At 37.0% G+C, this 17,329-nt stretch overlaps 2 protein-coding genes and 1 long non-coding RNA gene across 5 annotated transcripts in view; 2 read left to right on the plus strand and 1 right to left on the minus strand.

The window, feature by feature from the left end:
• The window catches only part of dusp22a (dual specificity phosphatase 22a), a 390,938-nt gene that overhangs the window by 57,625 nt on the left and 315,984 nt on the right, over positions 1-17,329 (plus strand). The gene's annotated exons all lie outside the window — the stretch shown is intronic.
• On the plus strand, positions 794-17,319 carry LOC141349071 (uncharacterized). The gene is made up of 7 exons (XM_073853280.1): positions 794-2,267; positions 10,004-10,905; positions 11,184-11,280; positions 13,309-13,410; positions 13,562-13,737; positions 15,880-15,981; positions 16,250-17,319. Exons 1-7 carry the CDS (start codon positions 2,244-2,246, stop codon positions 17,016-17,018), a joined length of 2,172 nt encoding a protein of 723 aa, XP_073709381.1. The 5' UTR covers positions 794-2,243; the 3' UTR covers positions 17,019-17,319.
• On the minus strand, positions 3,951-6,857 carry LOC129422353 (uncharacterized). Of its 3 annotated transcripts, XR_012357607.1 has the most exons (6): positions 6,055-6,857; positions 5,317-5,378; positions 4,979-5,215; positions 4,816-4,892; positions 4,557-4,635; positions 3,951-4,356 (listed from the first exon to the last, which is right to left on the minus strand). It is a non-coding gene; the product is annotated as an uncharacterized lncRNA (long non-coding RNA). The 3 variants fall into 3 exon arrangements; XR_012357606.1 differs by lacking the exon at positions 6,055-6,857 and having other exon boundaries at positions 5,317-5,853; XR_012357605.1 differs by lacking the exon at positions 6,055-6,857 and having other exon boundaries at positions 4,979-5,844.

A 17,329-nucleotide genomic window follows, 5' to 3' on the forward strand; every position in this document is an offset into this window, starting at 1 on the left:
TTTTTATTGTAACAATTTATGATTTAATGATTTCCCTTATCTTATATTTTTTATTGTAACAATTTATGATTTGCAAAAATAACTGTTGCATCTGTGTAGATTAGATAAGCAATGCGCGTTGTGCACGCTATACATTATGGTCAAGCATGCGCCCTTAAAATAGCATAATGAACCACGCGCAACGCGCCACTGACTTTAGACTAGTTTTTTTTGGTTAGTAGCGCAATTATCTTTTGAAACTGCAAAATAGCATAAGAGATGGTTTGCGCCGGAGCACGCCTCCTTTTTTGCGCTGAGCCGCCCAGGGAGCGCAAATTCATTCCCTAGTTTGCCGATGTGCGTCTGTGGAGGGAAAAACCTGCTGTGCGCCAGTGCAAAATACGAAATGATACATGCGTCACTGACAAAGTCAATTGCGCTGGGTGCACGATCGGGCCCTAGGTATTATAAAATACCAACTCGGTTGTAGCCTAAGGGGGTGCAAGGCCCGTTGGATGAAAGGTCCACAAATACTGTTAATGGCGGTGTAAGTTAACAGAATTAATTAAAAAAGGTTGAGGATTCCTTTAATACATTAGGTATTATAAAATACCGACTCGGTTGTAGCTGTAGGGGGTGTAAAAGCAGCCCGTGGATGAAAGGTCCACGAATACTGGAAAGAAGAAGTGACGTCTTAATGTGAATTGTATTGTTGATATATTGTTGTTATTTTTGTGACATTAGTGCAGCCTTTGACACAATAGATCACACAATCTTACTCAATAGACTAGAAAACTATGTTGGCATCAGTGGTCAGGCGTTAGCCTGGTTCAGATCGTATCTAACCAATCGATATCACTTTGTTTATGTAAATGAGGAAGAGTCATATCACTCCCCTGTTAAATACGGGATCAGTTCTAGGCCCTATCCTATTCTCGTTATATATGTTACCTCTAGGAGACATTATCAGGAAACATAACATAAGTTTTCACTGCTATGCGGATGATACCCAGCTTTACATCTCGTCACATCCTAGCGAAACCCACCAGTTTTCTAAGCTAACAGACTGCATTAGTGATATTAGGGACTGGATGGCACATAACTTTCTTATGCTAAACTCCAATAAGACAGAGATACTTATTATTGAACCGAATCGCTACAAACATAAAATGTCAGATTACAAGTTGCCCATAGATGGCTGCACGGTGGTGCCATCTTCCACGGTTAAGAATTTAGGCGTAATGTTCGACAGCAATCTATCTTTTGATAGTCATATCGCCAACATCTGCCGCACAGCATTCTTCCATCTTAGAAATATCTCAAAAATACGCCATATGCTGTCTGCATCAGACGCAGAAAAGCTTATACATGCTTTTATGACCTCTAGAATAGACTATTGTAACTCGTTACTCGGGGGATGCCATGCAAATCAGGTAAACAAGCTACAGCTGGTTCAAAACGCCGCCGCAAGAGTGCTTACTCGATCTAAAAAGTACGACCACATCAGTCCAATTCTGGCATCTTTACACTGGCTACCAGTTAAATATCGCATACAATTTAAAATATTACTAATCACCTACAAAGCCTTAAATGGCCAAGCGCCCTCGTATATTAAAGAACTACTATCAGAATACAATCCATCACGTAAACTGCGCTCACAAAATTCTGGTCACTTAATTATCCCTAGAATATCAAAAGTGTCTAAAGGTGGTAGATCCTTTTCCTACTTAGCCCCTAAGCTCTGGAATGATTTACCAAATATTGTTCGAGTATCAGACACAGTCGATCAATTTAAATCTAAACTTAAGACATTCTTCTTTAACAAAGCATTCACATAAAATGTCCAGTAAATGTACATTTCCCGGAGTATTTAGTTTGTCTAGAACAAAGCACTCACATACCTCATATGGGTAATATACTATTGCCGCAATAGTTAGCCTGTCTGGAACCGAGCCGACTTGAACCACTATAATGTTTGACACTTGCATTGCATGCGAACGGCCCCTACGCTAATAGAATTCTGTTTTTCTCTCCCTGTCTCGTCCTCGACCACGAGGACCATGAGACAAACAGACCCAGTTCCGGTTGCTGTGAAGATCATTGCATCACTGATCCGCTCGTGGGAATTTTCTTGACTCAAAGTTGTCCTGAGGGCAGAAATGTTTGTGATTGGTTTAATCTGACAACCAATCGTGAGAGAGGAGCGAACTGCAGAGGCGGGGCCACCATTTCCAAGCTCAACCGTCAAAGTCCCGCGGCCGGGGATGCAAGAGGACGAGCGTTTCAAAGTAAGTTTGTAAAAACAAAAATGTAATATTCTCGAAAATGGAGCTTTTTATTAAAAAAAATAAATGAATATTTAGGGCGTTGTGGTCTAATTTATAAATTTGGCTTTTCTTCATGACTGTTTAGTCTCATCTGGTCCCAGGGCAGAGACTTTTTCCCACAATTTTGTCCTAGAGCATGGTGAATCAACCCTGACATATTGTTAGTAATTATCTTAAGACAAATAGTCTGACTAACGAAACTGAAGAAAGACCATTGCATAAAATAAGCTCACATCTATCTCGGAGGACCATCTCAAATTGAAATGGACAACGGAAATGATAATTGAAATATACGGAGACGAATCTCCGATGTTTTGGGGATTCCCCGGGGGGAGCGAGAGCGGAGTACCGGGCGCACGTTACCCACAGCAGGGAAAGATACACGCGGTCGCGCCGTCGCGGTCTCCGCTGTCGCATCGATACTCTCGTGAGTAATAATGTTTTGATGGTGATTATTATTATTATTTGCTTCATTTTAAACACTGCAAGTTACCGGGCGCACGTTACCCACAGCAGGGAAAGATACACACGGTCGCGCCGTCGCGGTCTCCGCTGTCGCATCGATACTCTCGTGAGTAATAATGTTTTGATGGTGATTATTATTATTATTTGCTTCATTTTAAACACTGCAAGTTACCGGGCGCACGTTACCCACAGCAGGGAAAGATACACACGGTCGCGCCGTCGCGGTCTCCGCTGTCGCATCGATACTCTCGTGAGTAATAATGTTTTGATGGTGATTATTATTATTATTTGCTTCATTTTAAACACTGCAAGTTAGCGGGCGCACGTTACCCACAGCAGGGAAAGATACACACGGTCGCGCCGTCGCGGTCTCCGCTGTCGCATCGATACTCTCGTGAGTAATAATGTTTTGATGGTGATTATTATTATTATTTGCTTCATTTTAAACACTGCAAGTTAGCGGGCGCACGTTACCCACAGCAGGGAAAGATACACGCGGTCGTGCCGTCGCGGTCTCCGCTGTCGCATCGATACTCTCGTGAGTAACGTTAATAATGTTTTGATGGTGATTATTATTATTATTATTTGCTTCATTTTAAACACTGCAAGCTACTGCCGTTTTAGATTGAGTAACACTTATAATCTACTAGTTGAATATGAGATGAAACTTGACAGTTTATTTGTTTCCATGGCAACATAGATTGTAAAGGAAAGTCAGCCAAGGGGTAGCCTACCAGTCTTACTTTTTTGTCTTACTGTAACCCAGATAGCAAAATTTTTCAGGGCCAGAAATGGCTGAGTTCAGGCTGTTCTTTTGGCACACATGCCGCCACGGCTTACGGTCCTTGATTGGTCCCAGAGCTGCTTGCCTTAAGTAATCCAGAATCTAGCCGAAAGCAGACCATAACTTAGCCGCAACCCTTTCACACCTCGAGAAATCAGCCACAGCTCTCCCGGAATCTCCAGATAACAACCAAAAAACAGCCCAAATTACCACATTTATCCCCAAACTTACCCACAACTTTTCCAGAAACCCCAAATGTAACCCAGAAAATAACCAAAATTACCATATTTACCCCAGAACCCACCCACAACTTATCCAGATGCCCCAGAAAATAGCCATAAAGTGACCAAAATATATTTATATCCCGTAAAATGTGTAATTGAAAAACACAGATATAAAGCAAATATAGAGTTTTATTGATGGTGACAAGGATAATTTCAGATAACAGCAAAATAAATGAAATGTCAAATGTTCTGCCAAATAAACAAATAACAGTAGAAGGATCAAATAAAAGCAAAGAAATAGCCAAAGTAACATAAAAGCTAACAGAGAAACATTAACTTAATTGTTTTAAACAATAAACAGGCAAAAAAAACCCAGATGTAATAACAGATAGCAATATACAACAACTGGTTAAATATAAAAACATCCTATATAAAATGAATGTTTACAGATGTGCAAATGTGTATTAGATAAATACATTTGAAAATAATACCATGTTATGTCACCAGCTAGAAAAAAGCAACATTTAGTAACTTTAATCTCCAGTCATGTCTGTGCACACAAAGGACTTCTTACAGCCTACAGAAAAATCATAAAATACAGTTAGAAAATAAATTTACATAAAATGAATAAGAGTAAGGACAAAAATGATATAGTACACACTGCCAGTCCAAGAACTGATACTTTTAACATTCAATTCAAGACATGGGAAAAAATATGTTTGCAGATTTCAGAGTTCCAGAAGGATTTCTAAATTACCAATTAAATAAAGCACTTACCAAGTACAAAAATTGTTTTAGTCAATTTCCTGCTTCATTATTTTCCAGCGTTCACTCCAAACAATCCAAGATCAAGTACCTGGAATATTTTTAAAACATGGTGTCACTTTTAAGACAAAACTTGTGCTTTTGTAATTTATATGAATATAAGACAAATTACCCTAATAAGAGACTTAACAAATTCGATATAGACAATAATGTAATTCATCAAATCAAACTGCACAAAGATAAATAATGAACATAATATACATCATCTTACTTAATTTTCTGTTTTGATGTCCATGTCTTTGTCTCTGTCTGGAGAATGGTTTGCTGTTCTCCAAGAGGCAGTAATGTCTATCAAATACAGAAGTCAAAAATCAAATCACACACATTTGTTTACTCTTTTAAACTGATACATTTTTTAACGAAGTTAAACTCACATCAGTCTTTACCCAGACAGCTGGAACAACATAGTCTGGTATAGGACTTTTGCAAACAAAAAACAAGTATAAGTAAACTTTATATTGTAAAAAGGTAAAATAAAAGATTAAGACAAGCAATAAAGACAACATTTATAACTCTTAGGTATAAAATTCCTTTACAAAAGCAATGGATGTCCTCATGTCTTTGTCTCTGTCTGGAGTACAGTCTGCTGTTTTCCCAAGAGGCAGTAATATCTATTAAATAGAGGAGTCAAACACAAACATCTTAACACATACACATTTGTTTATTATTTATACGGTTAGGTTTATTAACCTCATTATTATTCTTTACTCACATTATTCTTTATCCAGATTGCAGAAACAACATTTATTGTTGACAAAGTGTGGTTCATGACTTCTGCAAACAAAATGCAAATATAATTAAACTTTATACTGTAAAATAAAAGATTAAAACAAACACATACAAAATGCATGACTCTTGCATATTAAATTCTTTACAAAAGCATGTGGTTATTCTTCAAGTGGGGTTGGTTATGTTACACCATAAAATAAAGCAAATAAATCTGGCCTTTTAACAACACAATCTTGTAAACTGCACTGACCAGGACTGAAGAGAATAAGAGATCATAGTAAACCATCTTTATTAAGCTAAAACTTGAATACATGCCTTTCTAGAATATCAAAAACATTGTTTTACTAAGATATAAATAGTTGGAATGAATGAGTCACTTTGTAACTGTTATGATTACCAGCAAATGCTGATTTGTGGTTTAGTACAGAAAACATCTAATCTTCGGTTGGCTTCTTTGGGGTTCAGCATTAATTTATTTTTAAAGATTCAAACTTCTTATTGATTATTTTATCATCCCCGTCATGCATGTTGCGTCTCTTACTGGAAAAACATGCATGTTTAACGTTATCTACGTTAAATGGCGACTGATGATAAAATACTTACACGAAAATACATCACAGAAAAGAATAACAAACAAAAACGAAAACCAACTAGGTATCGCGCTGTAGAACAATAAGTGCAATCTACGTGGATTTAAAAGAAAAGTATCTTAATAACTTACCTTACTGTGTTATATAAAACTCCACAAGACAAAAGATCGCGTGTCCTTCGTCCAGTACACAGTGGGGGTTTGAATTTCGCGGAAGTTCCTGACCATGACCAGTTGCATTATGGGAAAGGTAGTTCATTTTCCACGGCGGATTGAACGCTGTTGAGGTTAAATGACTACTATTTCCAAGATCCATTGCAATATATGTCATTGTTTTAGAAACGAAAGTGCACCAATAAATATTAGTATTAGTTAGTCGTATTTTTTAATTGTAAACACAATTTAATGTAAAGTCTTATTTATTTATAAAAAATAAAATACAAAACTAAAAAGACTTAAACAAGCACACATACTTAAAATACTTTTGTTTGATGTATATTAGTGCAGACTGAATTATTAATTTATCTGTTTATTGCATTGTTTGTATATTGCACATTGACACCTTTGGATTAACTGCCCAAAATAACATTTTCTACATTTCGTCTTTTAATAAGGATAAACATATTTATTATTGCCTTAAATATTAACTTTGATGTTTTTATCAATTGTAAATGATTTTATTTGGTGTTTTTTTTACTCTTTGGCCAACCAAACCTTAGCCAGAACTCTGCCATATATTGACTATTTTCTGGCAGACCACACTTAAGCCAGGACTCAGCCAAAAATGTACCTTTTGCTTTTGGCTGGCTAGCCTCACCCCACAACTCCCCCGAAAGCTGTTTCACACAAAGGTGTGAACAAAAGAGAGCCTAAATTTAGCCATAAATGCCCAATGTAAGCCAGATTTGTGCCAGAAACTTTGCTATCTGGGAAATTAGACCAGTCTATAATTTTATGCAACTGACTTAAAAAGTAAATACCAGTGGCCGGTTGCATAAACATAGCCATAATGTTTAGAAAGTGTCTTAAGTTCTAGTATGACCTACTATCAGCTAGTCACCGGTTAATTACCGGTCTTAATTTTCGGTATCAATGTAGGCTTATCTACGTTTTTATGTAACTGATTTAAAAAAGCTATGAACCGTCTTGAAGAAAATAAATTGATGTCTAACTTGTAAGACTTGTCTTAGAGGTTTATGCAACGGCCCCAGTCTTAAAGAAAAAAAATAGACGACTAACTTGCAAGACTAGTCTTAAATAGATTTATGCAACCGGCCTGGTCTCAGGGCAGGACTCGTATTTTTCTCTTCTCAGGACAACGTAGTTGCACAAAATGGAGTCAGCTGTCTTCTCTGGTCTCAGGGCAGAAGTTGTCTAGGGGCAGGTGAATCCCATACCCTCCTGGTCTCAGTGAAGATAGATATTTCTATTTGGCTTTTCTTTATGACACTTTATCTGGTCCCAGGGCAGAGACCATTATTTTCCAGGTGAATCCCTCCTGGTCTCAGGCCAGAAGTCATATTTTGTATGTATTATTTAGTATATTAGTTGTAGGGCTGTCACGATATGATATTGTGATTATCGTATCCAAAATATAAGTTTGTATTTACATTGTAAATGTGTGTGTACTGTGTATAATTATATATATTTTTATATATATATATATATATATACACACACACACACACACACACACACACACACACACACACACACATGCTTGTATATATTTAAGAATTTTTTTTATTAGATATACAAAATGTATATTTAAATAAATTATATATTAATCTATAAACATGCATACAAATATTTATACATGCATACAAATATTTATACATTTATACATGTATATACATGCAAATATTTCTTAAAGGAATAGTCTACTCATTTTCAATATTAAACTATGTTATTACCTTAACTAAGAAGAGTTGGTATCCCTCTATCATCTTACTGCGTGCACGTAAGCGCTGGAGCGCGCTGCGACACTTCGATAGCATTTAGCTAAGCCCCATTCATTCAATGGTATCAAACAGAGATAAAGTTAGAAGTCACCAAACACATCAACGTTTTTCTTATTTAAGACGAGTAGTTATACGAGCAAGTTTGGTGGTACAAAATAAAACGTAGCACTTTCTAAGCGGATTTAAAAGAGGAACTACATTGTATTCCTTTAAATATATACACCTTTTGTATATTCACCTGCTAATTGCATGTGTGTCAAGCTAATCAAGCTATTATCAGGTAAGCTAGAAAGCTTGTTTAAGTCCATTGCAATAAGCTTTACTGTACTCTTATTAAAACTATTTAGGGCATTGTAGTCTACTTTATAAATTTGACTTTTCTTAATGACTGTTAGTCTCATCTGGTCCCAGGGCAGAGACTGTTTTCCAAAATTTTGTCCCAGGGCAGGTGAATCCCTCCTGGTCTCAGGGCAGACAGATATTTCTAGATTTTGTCTTTTCCTCATGACTCTTTAATCTTATATGGTCCCAGGGCAGCTAAGTCCCTCCTGGTCTCAGGGCAGAAGTCGTATTTTTCTCTTCTCAGGGCAACATAGTTGGACAAAAGGGAGTCTGCTGTCTTCTCTGGTCTCAGGGCAGAAGTTGTCCCAAGGCAGGTGAATTCCTCCTGGTCTCAGGGCAGACAGATATTTCTAAATTTTTACTTTTCTTTATGATTGATTGCTTAGTATTATCTGGTCTTAGGGCAGAGACCATTATTTTTCACATTGTCCCAGGGCAGGTAAATTCCTCCTGGTCTCAGGGCAGACAGATATTTCTAGATTTTGACTTTTCTTTATGACTGTTTAGTATTATCTGGTCTTAGGGCAGAGACCATTATTTTTCACATTGTCCCAGGGCAGGTGAATCCCTCCTGGTCTCAGGGCAGACAGATATTTCTAGATTTTGTCTTTTCCTCATGACTGTTTAATCTTATCTGGTCCCAGGGCAGCTAAGTCCCTCCTGGTCTCAGGGCAGAAGTCGTATTTTTCTCTTCTCAGGGCAACATAGTTGGACAAAAGGGAGTCTGCTGTCTTCTCTGGTCTCAGGGCAGAAGTTGTCCCAAGGCAGGTGAATTCCTCCTGGTCTCAGGGCAGACAGATATTTCTAAATTTTTACTTTTCTTTATGATTGATTGCTTAGTATTATCTGGTCTTAGGGCAGAGACCATTATTTTTCACATTGTCCCAGGGCAGGTAAATTCCTCCTGGTCTCAGGGCAGACAGATATTTCTAGATTTTGACTTTTCTTTATGACTGTTTAGTATTATCTGGTCTTAGGGCAGAGACCATTATTTTTCACATTGTCCCAGGGCAGGTGAATCCCTCCTGGTCTCAGGGCAGACAGATATTTCTAGATTTTGTCTTTTCCTCATGACTGTTTAATCTTATCTGGTCCCAGGGCAGCTAAGTCCCTCCTGGTCTCAGGGCAGAAGTCGTATTTTTCTCTTCTCAGGGCAACATAGTTGGACAAAAGGGAGTCAGCTGTCTTCTCTGGTCTCAGGGCAGAAGTCATATTTTTAATGTATTATTTAGTATATTAGTAGTAGGGCTGTCACGAAATGATATTGCGATTATCACATCCAAAATAAAAGTTTGTATTTACATAATAAATGTGTGTGTACTGTGTATAATTATTTTGTATATTTAAAAACACATACGTGCATTTATATATTTAAGAAAAAAAAATTATTTAGATATAATTATATATTAATCTATAAACAGTATATACATGCAAATCTTCTTAAATATATACAAGCATGTATACACAGTACACACACGCTTATATGTAAATACAAACTTTTATTTGTATTTTTATAATTTGCATTGCTGCCTGCAAGACGCTACTGAGGGCTCAATTTTCCATCAAGCGAAAAAGAAGTCAGGGGAGAGATAAATTCAGCCAAGACTTGTAAAATAGAAAAGCGCAAGATGAAAAGACATGTTTATTTTCTTATTATTATAATATAGACTATGTAAGTTAAATATTCAAAATATTTATCAGAACCGATCAGTTTGATGCTTAGCCTGTGTTTCTCCAAAAATCTATACGTTCGAGTATAGTGTCATTTCTAATTTCAGAATATGGCGACACATTGGGTGAATGGTGTTAAAAAACGGTTGAAGAAGCCATGTGACTCCAGGGTCCACCAAGAAGTTCTTATTATTAGGGGGGATGCCAAGGAGTTCATGGAGGGTTACATCAATGAAGTGCAGGAGAAGGAGCATTGCTACTTCAGACCACCAGTCTGCCCCCGGCAAGACTATTATTACTATGGCTGTGATCGTGGGAATCATGCTGCAGGCAAAAGTAAGGGAGAAGCCACACAAACTCGGGCCAATTCTTGCAAGGCATACATCTCTTTCAAAGTCATCACGGATGCTGGAATATCAGGTGCCATAATCCAAAAGATGCTACAACACACTGGCCATGACGAGGCTAATTCTAAAGAGAAAAACCGCATCCATCCAGACCTGCATTCCCTCATCGAAATATGGCTTCAACACGGTTGTTCCACTTCTGAGATCTTAATAAAAAGCTATGATTGGGCTCAACAAAATGGGCATGTGGACAAAAAAGACCGCCGGTTTTACGTGACCCCTAATGACATTCGACTTTTAAAGAAAAAACTCAGAGGTGTAAGTGACAGTGATTCTGTCAGTGTGGACCATTTGGTTTCCATGGAACTCAGAGACAACATCTGTTTTTATCAGCCACTTCACAATGAAGAACCATTCATTTTAGTTGTACAAACACCATTTCAAAAACAACTTTTGCAAGAGAACCCCCATCCAATGGTTTTCATGGATGCTTCATACAAAGGCATAACAGCCTACGGGTATGCATTTTATGCACTGTTATTGATAAACAAAACTGGAAGAGGCGTGCCATTTGCCTATTTTATCCTGAGCAAGGAAACTACTGCAACCGTAAGCCTCTGCTTACAGAAGCTTCAATTGAGTAACCCAGGCTTCTATCCAAGGTCAGTCACATATAGCATTATTAGCATTATTTTTCTTTATGATGTATTTATTCTTTTCTTTGTCATTGGAACTACAGGAAATAGGCATGTTTGAATCTGAAAGTACTGCACTGAGCTACAGCTTTTGCATTTTGGATCTCACTAGTTTCGTAACATTCTATTCTAAATATCTTGATACAATGTTTACACTGTATACAATACACTCTGTCTAATGAATGTTTTTGGGTGTAGTGCAACTTTTTCCTCTTTTTTTTATTTTCCTTGTTTCAATGTTACAGGTCAGTGATGATGGACCGTGACTTGAGAGTGCTTAATGCTATTAAAAGCGTTTTCCCAAAGGCAAAGCTTCTCCTTTGTTGGTTCCATGTGCTTCAGGTAAGTCAATGAATATACAACATCGCTATTTGTGACATTTTATCTACGATGTTATGCAGTTGACATTGACAAACTAACAGGAAAGGTCAACTGAGCAGGTACAAGTACTATCTAAGGATTTTTGGCACAGTGTGCTGTTTTCAACAGCGTTCTTTAAACGTGTGTGTGTGTGTGTGTGTGTGTGTGTGTGTGTGTGTGTGTGTGTGTGTGTGTGTGTGTGTGTGTAAACAAGTGTTATCTTTAACTGTAGTGTATATTTAAGGGCAATCAACTAGTGGTCTGTAATGTAACTGCAGGTGGTTGTGACAAATACTTATAGTTCACAGTATGCCTATTTAAAATCCCGAATTCTACTTACATTGTACATACCTGCAGGGGCGCCGCTAGCAATTTTGGGCCCTATGAAAGAATAGGGGGTCAGGCCCCCACCATACCCATTTCGCACCACACATACAATCCAGCCTACTGTAGCTATTCAAAATCTTTGACTGTAATTTAATAATACAGAACTATTTATTTTGCTATTGTTATGACCACAATTATCAGTATTTATAGACACCTACAATGTCTGTAGCTAAGATAATTTATTGTGCAATGTAAATTTAATTGAAAAATACAGTACATTAATCGAATATTCAGAGAAAATGCAACGTTCTTAAGCTGAAGTATTTCTTTGTGGTTTACTGCTTTTCACATAAAATCATCCTACATAATGTAAAGAACATTTTGTGAAAATATAAACTTGATATCTTTAATATTGACTGAGTATTGTCATGTCAGCGATTGAAATCATAGTGAAATTAATGCTTGAAATTAAACTGTGATGCTTTTTATTTCACAATAAGATTTGAAACTAGTCTGATTTTCACAGGCAGTCTCAGTGACATACTGTATACTTCAGCTGTTACACACACCAATAACATTGTAACATTTAAAAATGGCGAACAACAACAATGCATCTTTTCTAAACAGTTACCTTATGCCTCAAATAAGACTGCGTCAAAAAGGCTTGACCAAAGCTTGTATTATAATTATTAGCATTATTTATAACGTACAGAACAAGTTTCACACACCAGCAGCTTCAGTAAAGCAAAAATAACGACAGATGATTGAAACTGTGAACTTGAGAAAACAGCTATACTGTTATTAAATGATTCTTCAGACTGTTTTTTAATCAACGGGACTCTAAAATGAAATGAATGACAACTATAGCAGATTACAACATAGATTTCCATTGATTTCTTAAAGCTGTTGCAAGGTGAGAAGCTTTAATATACATAACTGGACTAGTTTAGCCTTAGTTGCATTTCAGTTTTATCACAATCAACTCGATTCACGACTGCATAAAAATACTTCCTTGGCATATTGTGTTACAAAACATTGGCGTGTTTAACCGATCGCATTTCTAGTTTATGTTAATTAGCTTATACGGGCTACGGTGATTAAAACAGCTTATAAGGGCTGACTTCGCGTTAGAATCATAACACAAAACAAGGAACGTAAATCACCTTGTTTATTTTTAAACTGAGGTGAACAGAGCGAAGACTTTACATTGGAAAAAAAAACTGCATTGTATTGCTCCAGCGTCACATTGTGTAAACTGCATTTTTAGTAAGGAAGTGCACATATGCAGATATCATAGCAAATAGCAGTAAATACACACACCTTGCTCTCTTGTGAAGTTCACGCGCACTGTGTGAGACCGTGGATTGAAGACGGCGCTGCTAACACGCAGAGTAAAGACGGGGCGGAGCTAAGAGGGCTCAGTTTAAGGGGGTTGCGTTTGCGGCACAGTCCTTGGCTGGGGCCCTCAAAAGTTCATGGGCCCTTAGATTCGTCCTAACTTTTCCCCCCCTTACGGCGCCCCTGCATACCTGAGCTTTCTGGTGAAAATTTGGGATATATACAGTTACATTGCAGTACAATAACATAAACTCCCTTTTGGCCAAGCAATGGAGACTAACTCCTATGTGACAGGGTGAAATAATATAACCTAATGTGCATCTGAAGCAATTTATGCTGTTATAGGCTGTTAACCGGTGGCTTGTGAAGACAGATGGAGGTCACCTGACACCTGAACAAAGAAATGTGGTCATTCATGCAATGGCATCAATGAAAGCATGCCTGACGGTACTATATTTATATTTTTAACATTCATAACCCCAGTGCAACTAAGTGGTCCTGACCAATTTATGCATTCTGTAGTCTACATATTAGTGCGTTTACAATTATTTATGCTTTTTAATGTTTGTATATCTCAGATTAAATGTTTTCCCCTAAGGAGGAAGAGTTTCTCAATGTATCTGCCAAGAAATGCAGTGAGATCGACAACTTTTTGGATAGTCCCCATGTAACAACTTATCTGAAGACAAATTGGTTTACTTATGCGGAGCTGTGGGTAAACTTTGGAAGAACGTTCTATCACTGTAGCAGTGAGACAAACAACAAGGCTGAAAGGTATTTTACTTACATTTGCCAATAATATTTCAAATAATAAAATATTTCAAATTATTTGCTTAAAACATCAAGGTGTTGCTCCAGCTAACAGAAAAAAGTTCTAAGAACGTTCCCTAAAAGTTCCCAAGGTTCCCAAAAAGTTCTGCCAACGGAAAAAGTGTCCAGTTTTCTTGACGTTCTAAGAATGTTTTTGTGTTGTCTCAACGTTAGAGTAATGTTACATTTTACCATTTTTAAACGTTATGACAATGTCATGTTTTAATGTTCACACAATGTTTAAAACAAAAACTGTTTGTTATATTGACAGGTTTGACTATTATGTAAATTATAGACAAACATTGCATTTTATTATTTTATAAAACATTATTTCTGAATGTTCAGTAAATATATTGCTGTAGGAAACACAATTCACTTATTAGGCTTAGATGTTGATGTTTTGGTGAATTTTAAGTCACCATTATTGTGATTAGTGTTGGACTCTTGACTTTTTGCTTGCTTGTTTTTTCCCTGGTTGTGTTAACTTTGTGCTAATACACCACATTTGTTATGAACATGTAAAGTTAATAGTGTAATTCTGTGGTAGTTGATACATAATGGTAAAGATCATCACCTAATTAATTTACTGATCAAAAGTGTATTTTCTGTCAATGATGTAAATGAGATCCACCTCTTTCACAGCAGTTTGTTATTAAGGAGTTTTATAAAATTTGGACAAAAAATATCCGCTGAACAATCGGGACACACAAACATCAAAAACCAGAGCACGAATCTCAACCATGGTGACAAACAAAATTGTAAAAAAATCATTATTTATTCATGCTGCAGTGCATGTTGGGAAAAAGTTGTTGATACCCATGATAAGTTTTCATTTATTTGTCACCATGGTTGAGATTCATACTCTGATTCTTGATGTTTGTGCGTCCCAATTATACAGCAGATTTTTTTTGTCCAACGTTTCTAAAACTCCTTAATAACAAACTGCTGCGAAAGAGGTGGATCTCATTTACATCATTGACAGAAAAAAAACTGTTGATCAGTAAATTAATTAGGTGATGATCTTTACCATTATGTACCAACTACCACAGAATTACACTATTAACTTTACATGTTCATAACAAATGTGATGTGTTAACACAACCAGGGAAAAACTAGCAAGCAAAAAGTCAAGTATCCAACTAAAACAAACACTAATCACAATAACGGTGACTTAAAACTAAACAAAACATCAACATCTAAACCTAATAAGTGAATTGTGTTTTCTACAACAATATATTTACTGAACATTCAGAAATAATGTTTTATAAAATAATAGAATGCAATGTTTCTCTATAATTTACATAACAGTCAAACAAGTCAATATAATAAACAGTTGTTATTTTAAACATTGTGTGAACATTAGATAATGACATTGTCATAACGTTTAAAAATGGTAAAATGTAACATTCCTCTAACGTTGAGACAACACAAAAACGTTCTTAGAACGTCAAGAAAACTGGACACTTTTTCCGTTGGCAGAACGTTTTTGGGAACCTTGGGAACTTTCAGGGAACGTTCTTAGAACTTTTTTCTGTTAGCTGGGATCATGTTGCTAAAATTATGCATGCAAATACAGTGCCAGTCTCTAGCTGTTCTCAAAATGGCATGGGCCTACTAAATACCACATACTGAACTGAACACTGACTTACTATGCCCTGAACGTTACATTTTACCACAAGGTCGGCTCACCTCGTGGCCTGACTATTGGGAGGCAAAGTTTACCACAAGCTGAAAAACCCATATTCCCCAAATCAGCAGTTAATGCAGCTTTCAATTATGTCAATTATTTTCTCCCAATTTAATAGGAAGCCAATGGTATGGTGGGTGTCAGATTTGTAATGGGCTTTATACCCAGCTGCACTACTTCCTGAACTTCAGCCTGCTCCTTTGTTTCCTGTCTATCATTATTGGACAAACTGATTAATCCAGGTGTGTCTGTTTAGTGTTGCTGTTACTACATAGGTCTGGCACACCTGGATTAATCAGTTTGTCCAATAATGACAGACAGGAAACAAAGGAGTAGGCTGAAGTTCAGGAAGTAGTGCAGCTTGACATAAAGTCTATTGTTCAAGCTTTTCACGGTTTTCATGCCTTTCTGTCTTAAAGATTCTTCCTTACATTGAAATACCAGTTTCTGCGAGGCCAGGCAAACCGAAGAGTCGACCAACTTCTGCTCTTGCTATGTGGAGATGTAGAAAAGTATTACAGGTTAGTAATGTCTCTAACAGGGAATGTGGATGTTGCCAAATGGCTATTTCAGCCTGTTATAGAATAAAATAAAATGAGACGCATAGCTACTTTTATGAAGTTTGCCACTCTCTCAGTCTTAACAGTGATTTTTTTTTTTATGGAGCTGTTGCATTAAAAAACAATCACCATGGCAATGACTACACAATGAAACTTTCATTTAGCTAAAATCTAAAGGCTACTATTTTACTGTAATTCCAAATTTGTGTATTGTTTTTCATTACTGCAGCTACATGGATGGCCTCAGCGAAGCAGGACGACTGACATTATCCACCTCTGCTGCTCACCAGGCTGCTGCGCTGCTATTTAAAAATGGCATGGGCAAAGATTTGGACATAGAAGCGGGGCAGTGCTCTGTGCCGTCACAATCAACCAACACAGCCTACAAAGTTAACTTGTTACACTTCACGTGTGAATGCACCAATTTCCGGATGGGAAACCTATGCAAACATCTTCTCTTGGTGAAGATGGAGGTAGACAGGAGAGGTATTGACATTGAAAAAATGCGGAATACTAAAGCGTTAGAAATCATCAGCCTCCGTCTCTACCAGCAGACTGAAGATGAAATAACCATCTTCAGTAGTGATGGGACTATGAGTATTGTGAATAGGAAAACTCCGACTTTGTGCACATGCATAGCTAATAGTTTTGGAGAAAGATGTGTTTGCATACATGTCACACATGTCCTCAAGCCTCAAGACATTCTCACAGACCCCGACGATAATGCACACGTTTCTGAAGCCTCCCATAATCCTCCCATACAGTCCATGTTATTAGACCTACTAGAGTGGAGCAAGTCCGAAGCATTTGAACATACCCCTGAACTTTACAATACCATCCAAAGAGCACACAAGCTGGCTTTTGGAAAATTCACTGCTGTGTCCAGAAAAAGAAAAATTACCCCTTTACATGGTTACCGTAAAAAAATTAAAAAAGCTAGACTGCAGAGAGCAGTAGTTGAGAACTTTAAAAACAAAAGAAGAGCAAGAAGCACTTAATTCTGTTTTTCTGGAGGTGCCACTGTTTGCATGTGAAAGTGCCCGTCTTGATTGGTTGATTAATTTTCTTGGTAGTTCATAAGGTAAATAAAATACTGATAATTAAATCAAAGCTTTATGAAGTTTTGGGAAATATATAGACTACTTACATTAATGGCACAAGCAATAGTAGTGTTTTACCAATGTGAAATGTAAATTATACCAGCAGTGGTGAAGTACACAGGTCCTGTAATTTAGTAAAAGTATTGATCCCAAATAAAAATATATGTACTCACAATTACAAATAAAGAAAATAACTTTATAACTTTAAT

Source organism: Misgurnus anguillicaudatus, chromosome 15 (assembly GCF_027580225.2).
Source record: "Misgurnus anguillicaudatus chromosome 15, ASM2758022v2, whole genome shotgun sequence".
NCBI lineage: Eukaryota > Metazoa > Chordata > Actinopteri > Cypriniformes > Cobitidae > Misgurnus > Misgurnus anguillicaudatus.

Excerpts from the sequence above, each read along its gene's own strand:
- LOC141349071 (XM_073853280.1), top strand. The coding sequence starts at position 2,244 with ATGCAAGAGGACGAGCGTTTCAAA. Across the intron at positions 11,281-13,308 it reads GTTGGTTCCATGTGCTTCAG|GCTGTTAACCGGTGGCTTGT; the intron begins GTAAGTCAATGA and ends ATGCTGTTATAG. Across the intron at positions 15,982-16,249 it reads GATGTAGAAAAGTATTACAG|CTACATGGATGGCCTCAGCG; the intron begins GTTAGTAATGTC and ends TCATTACTGCAG.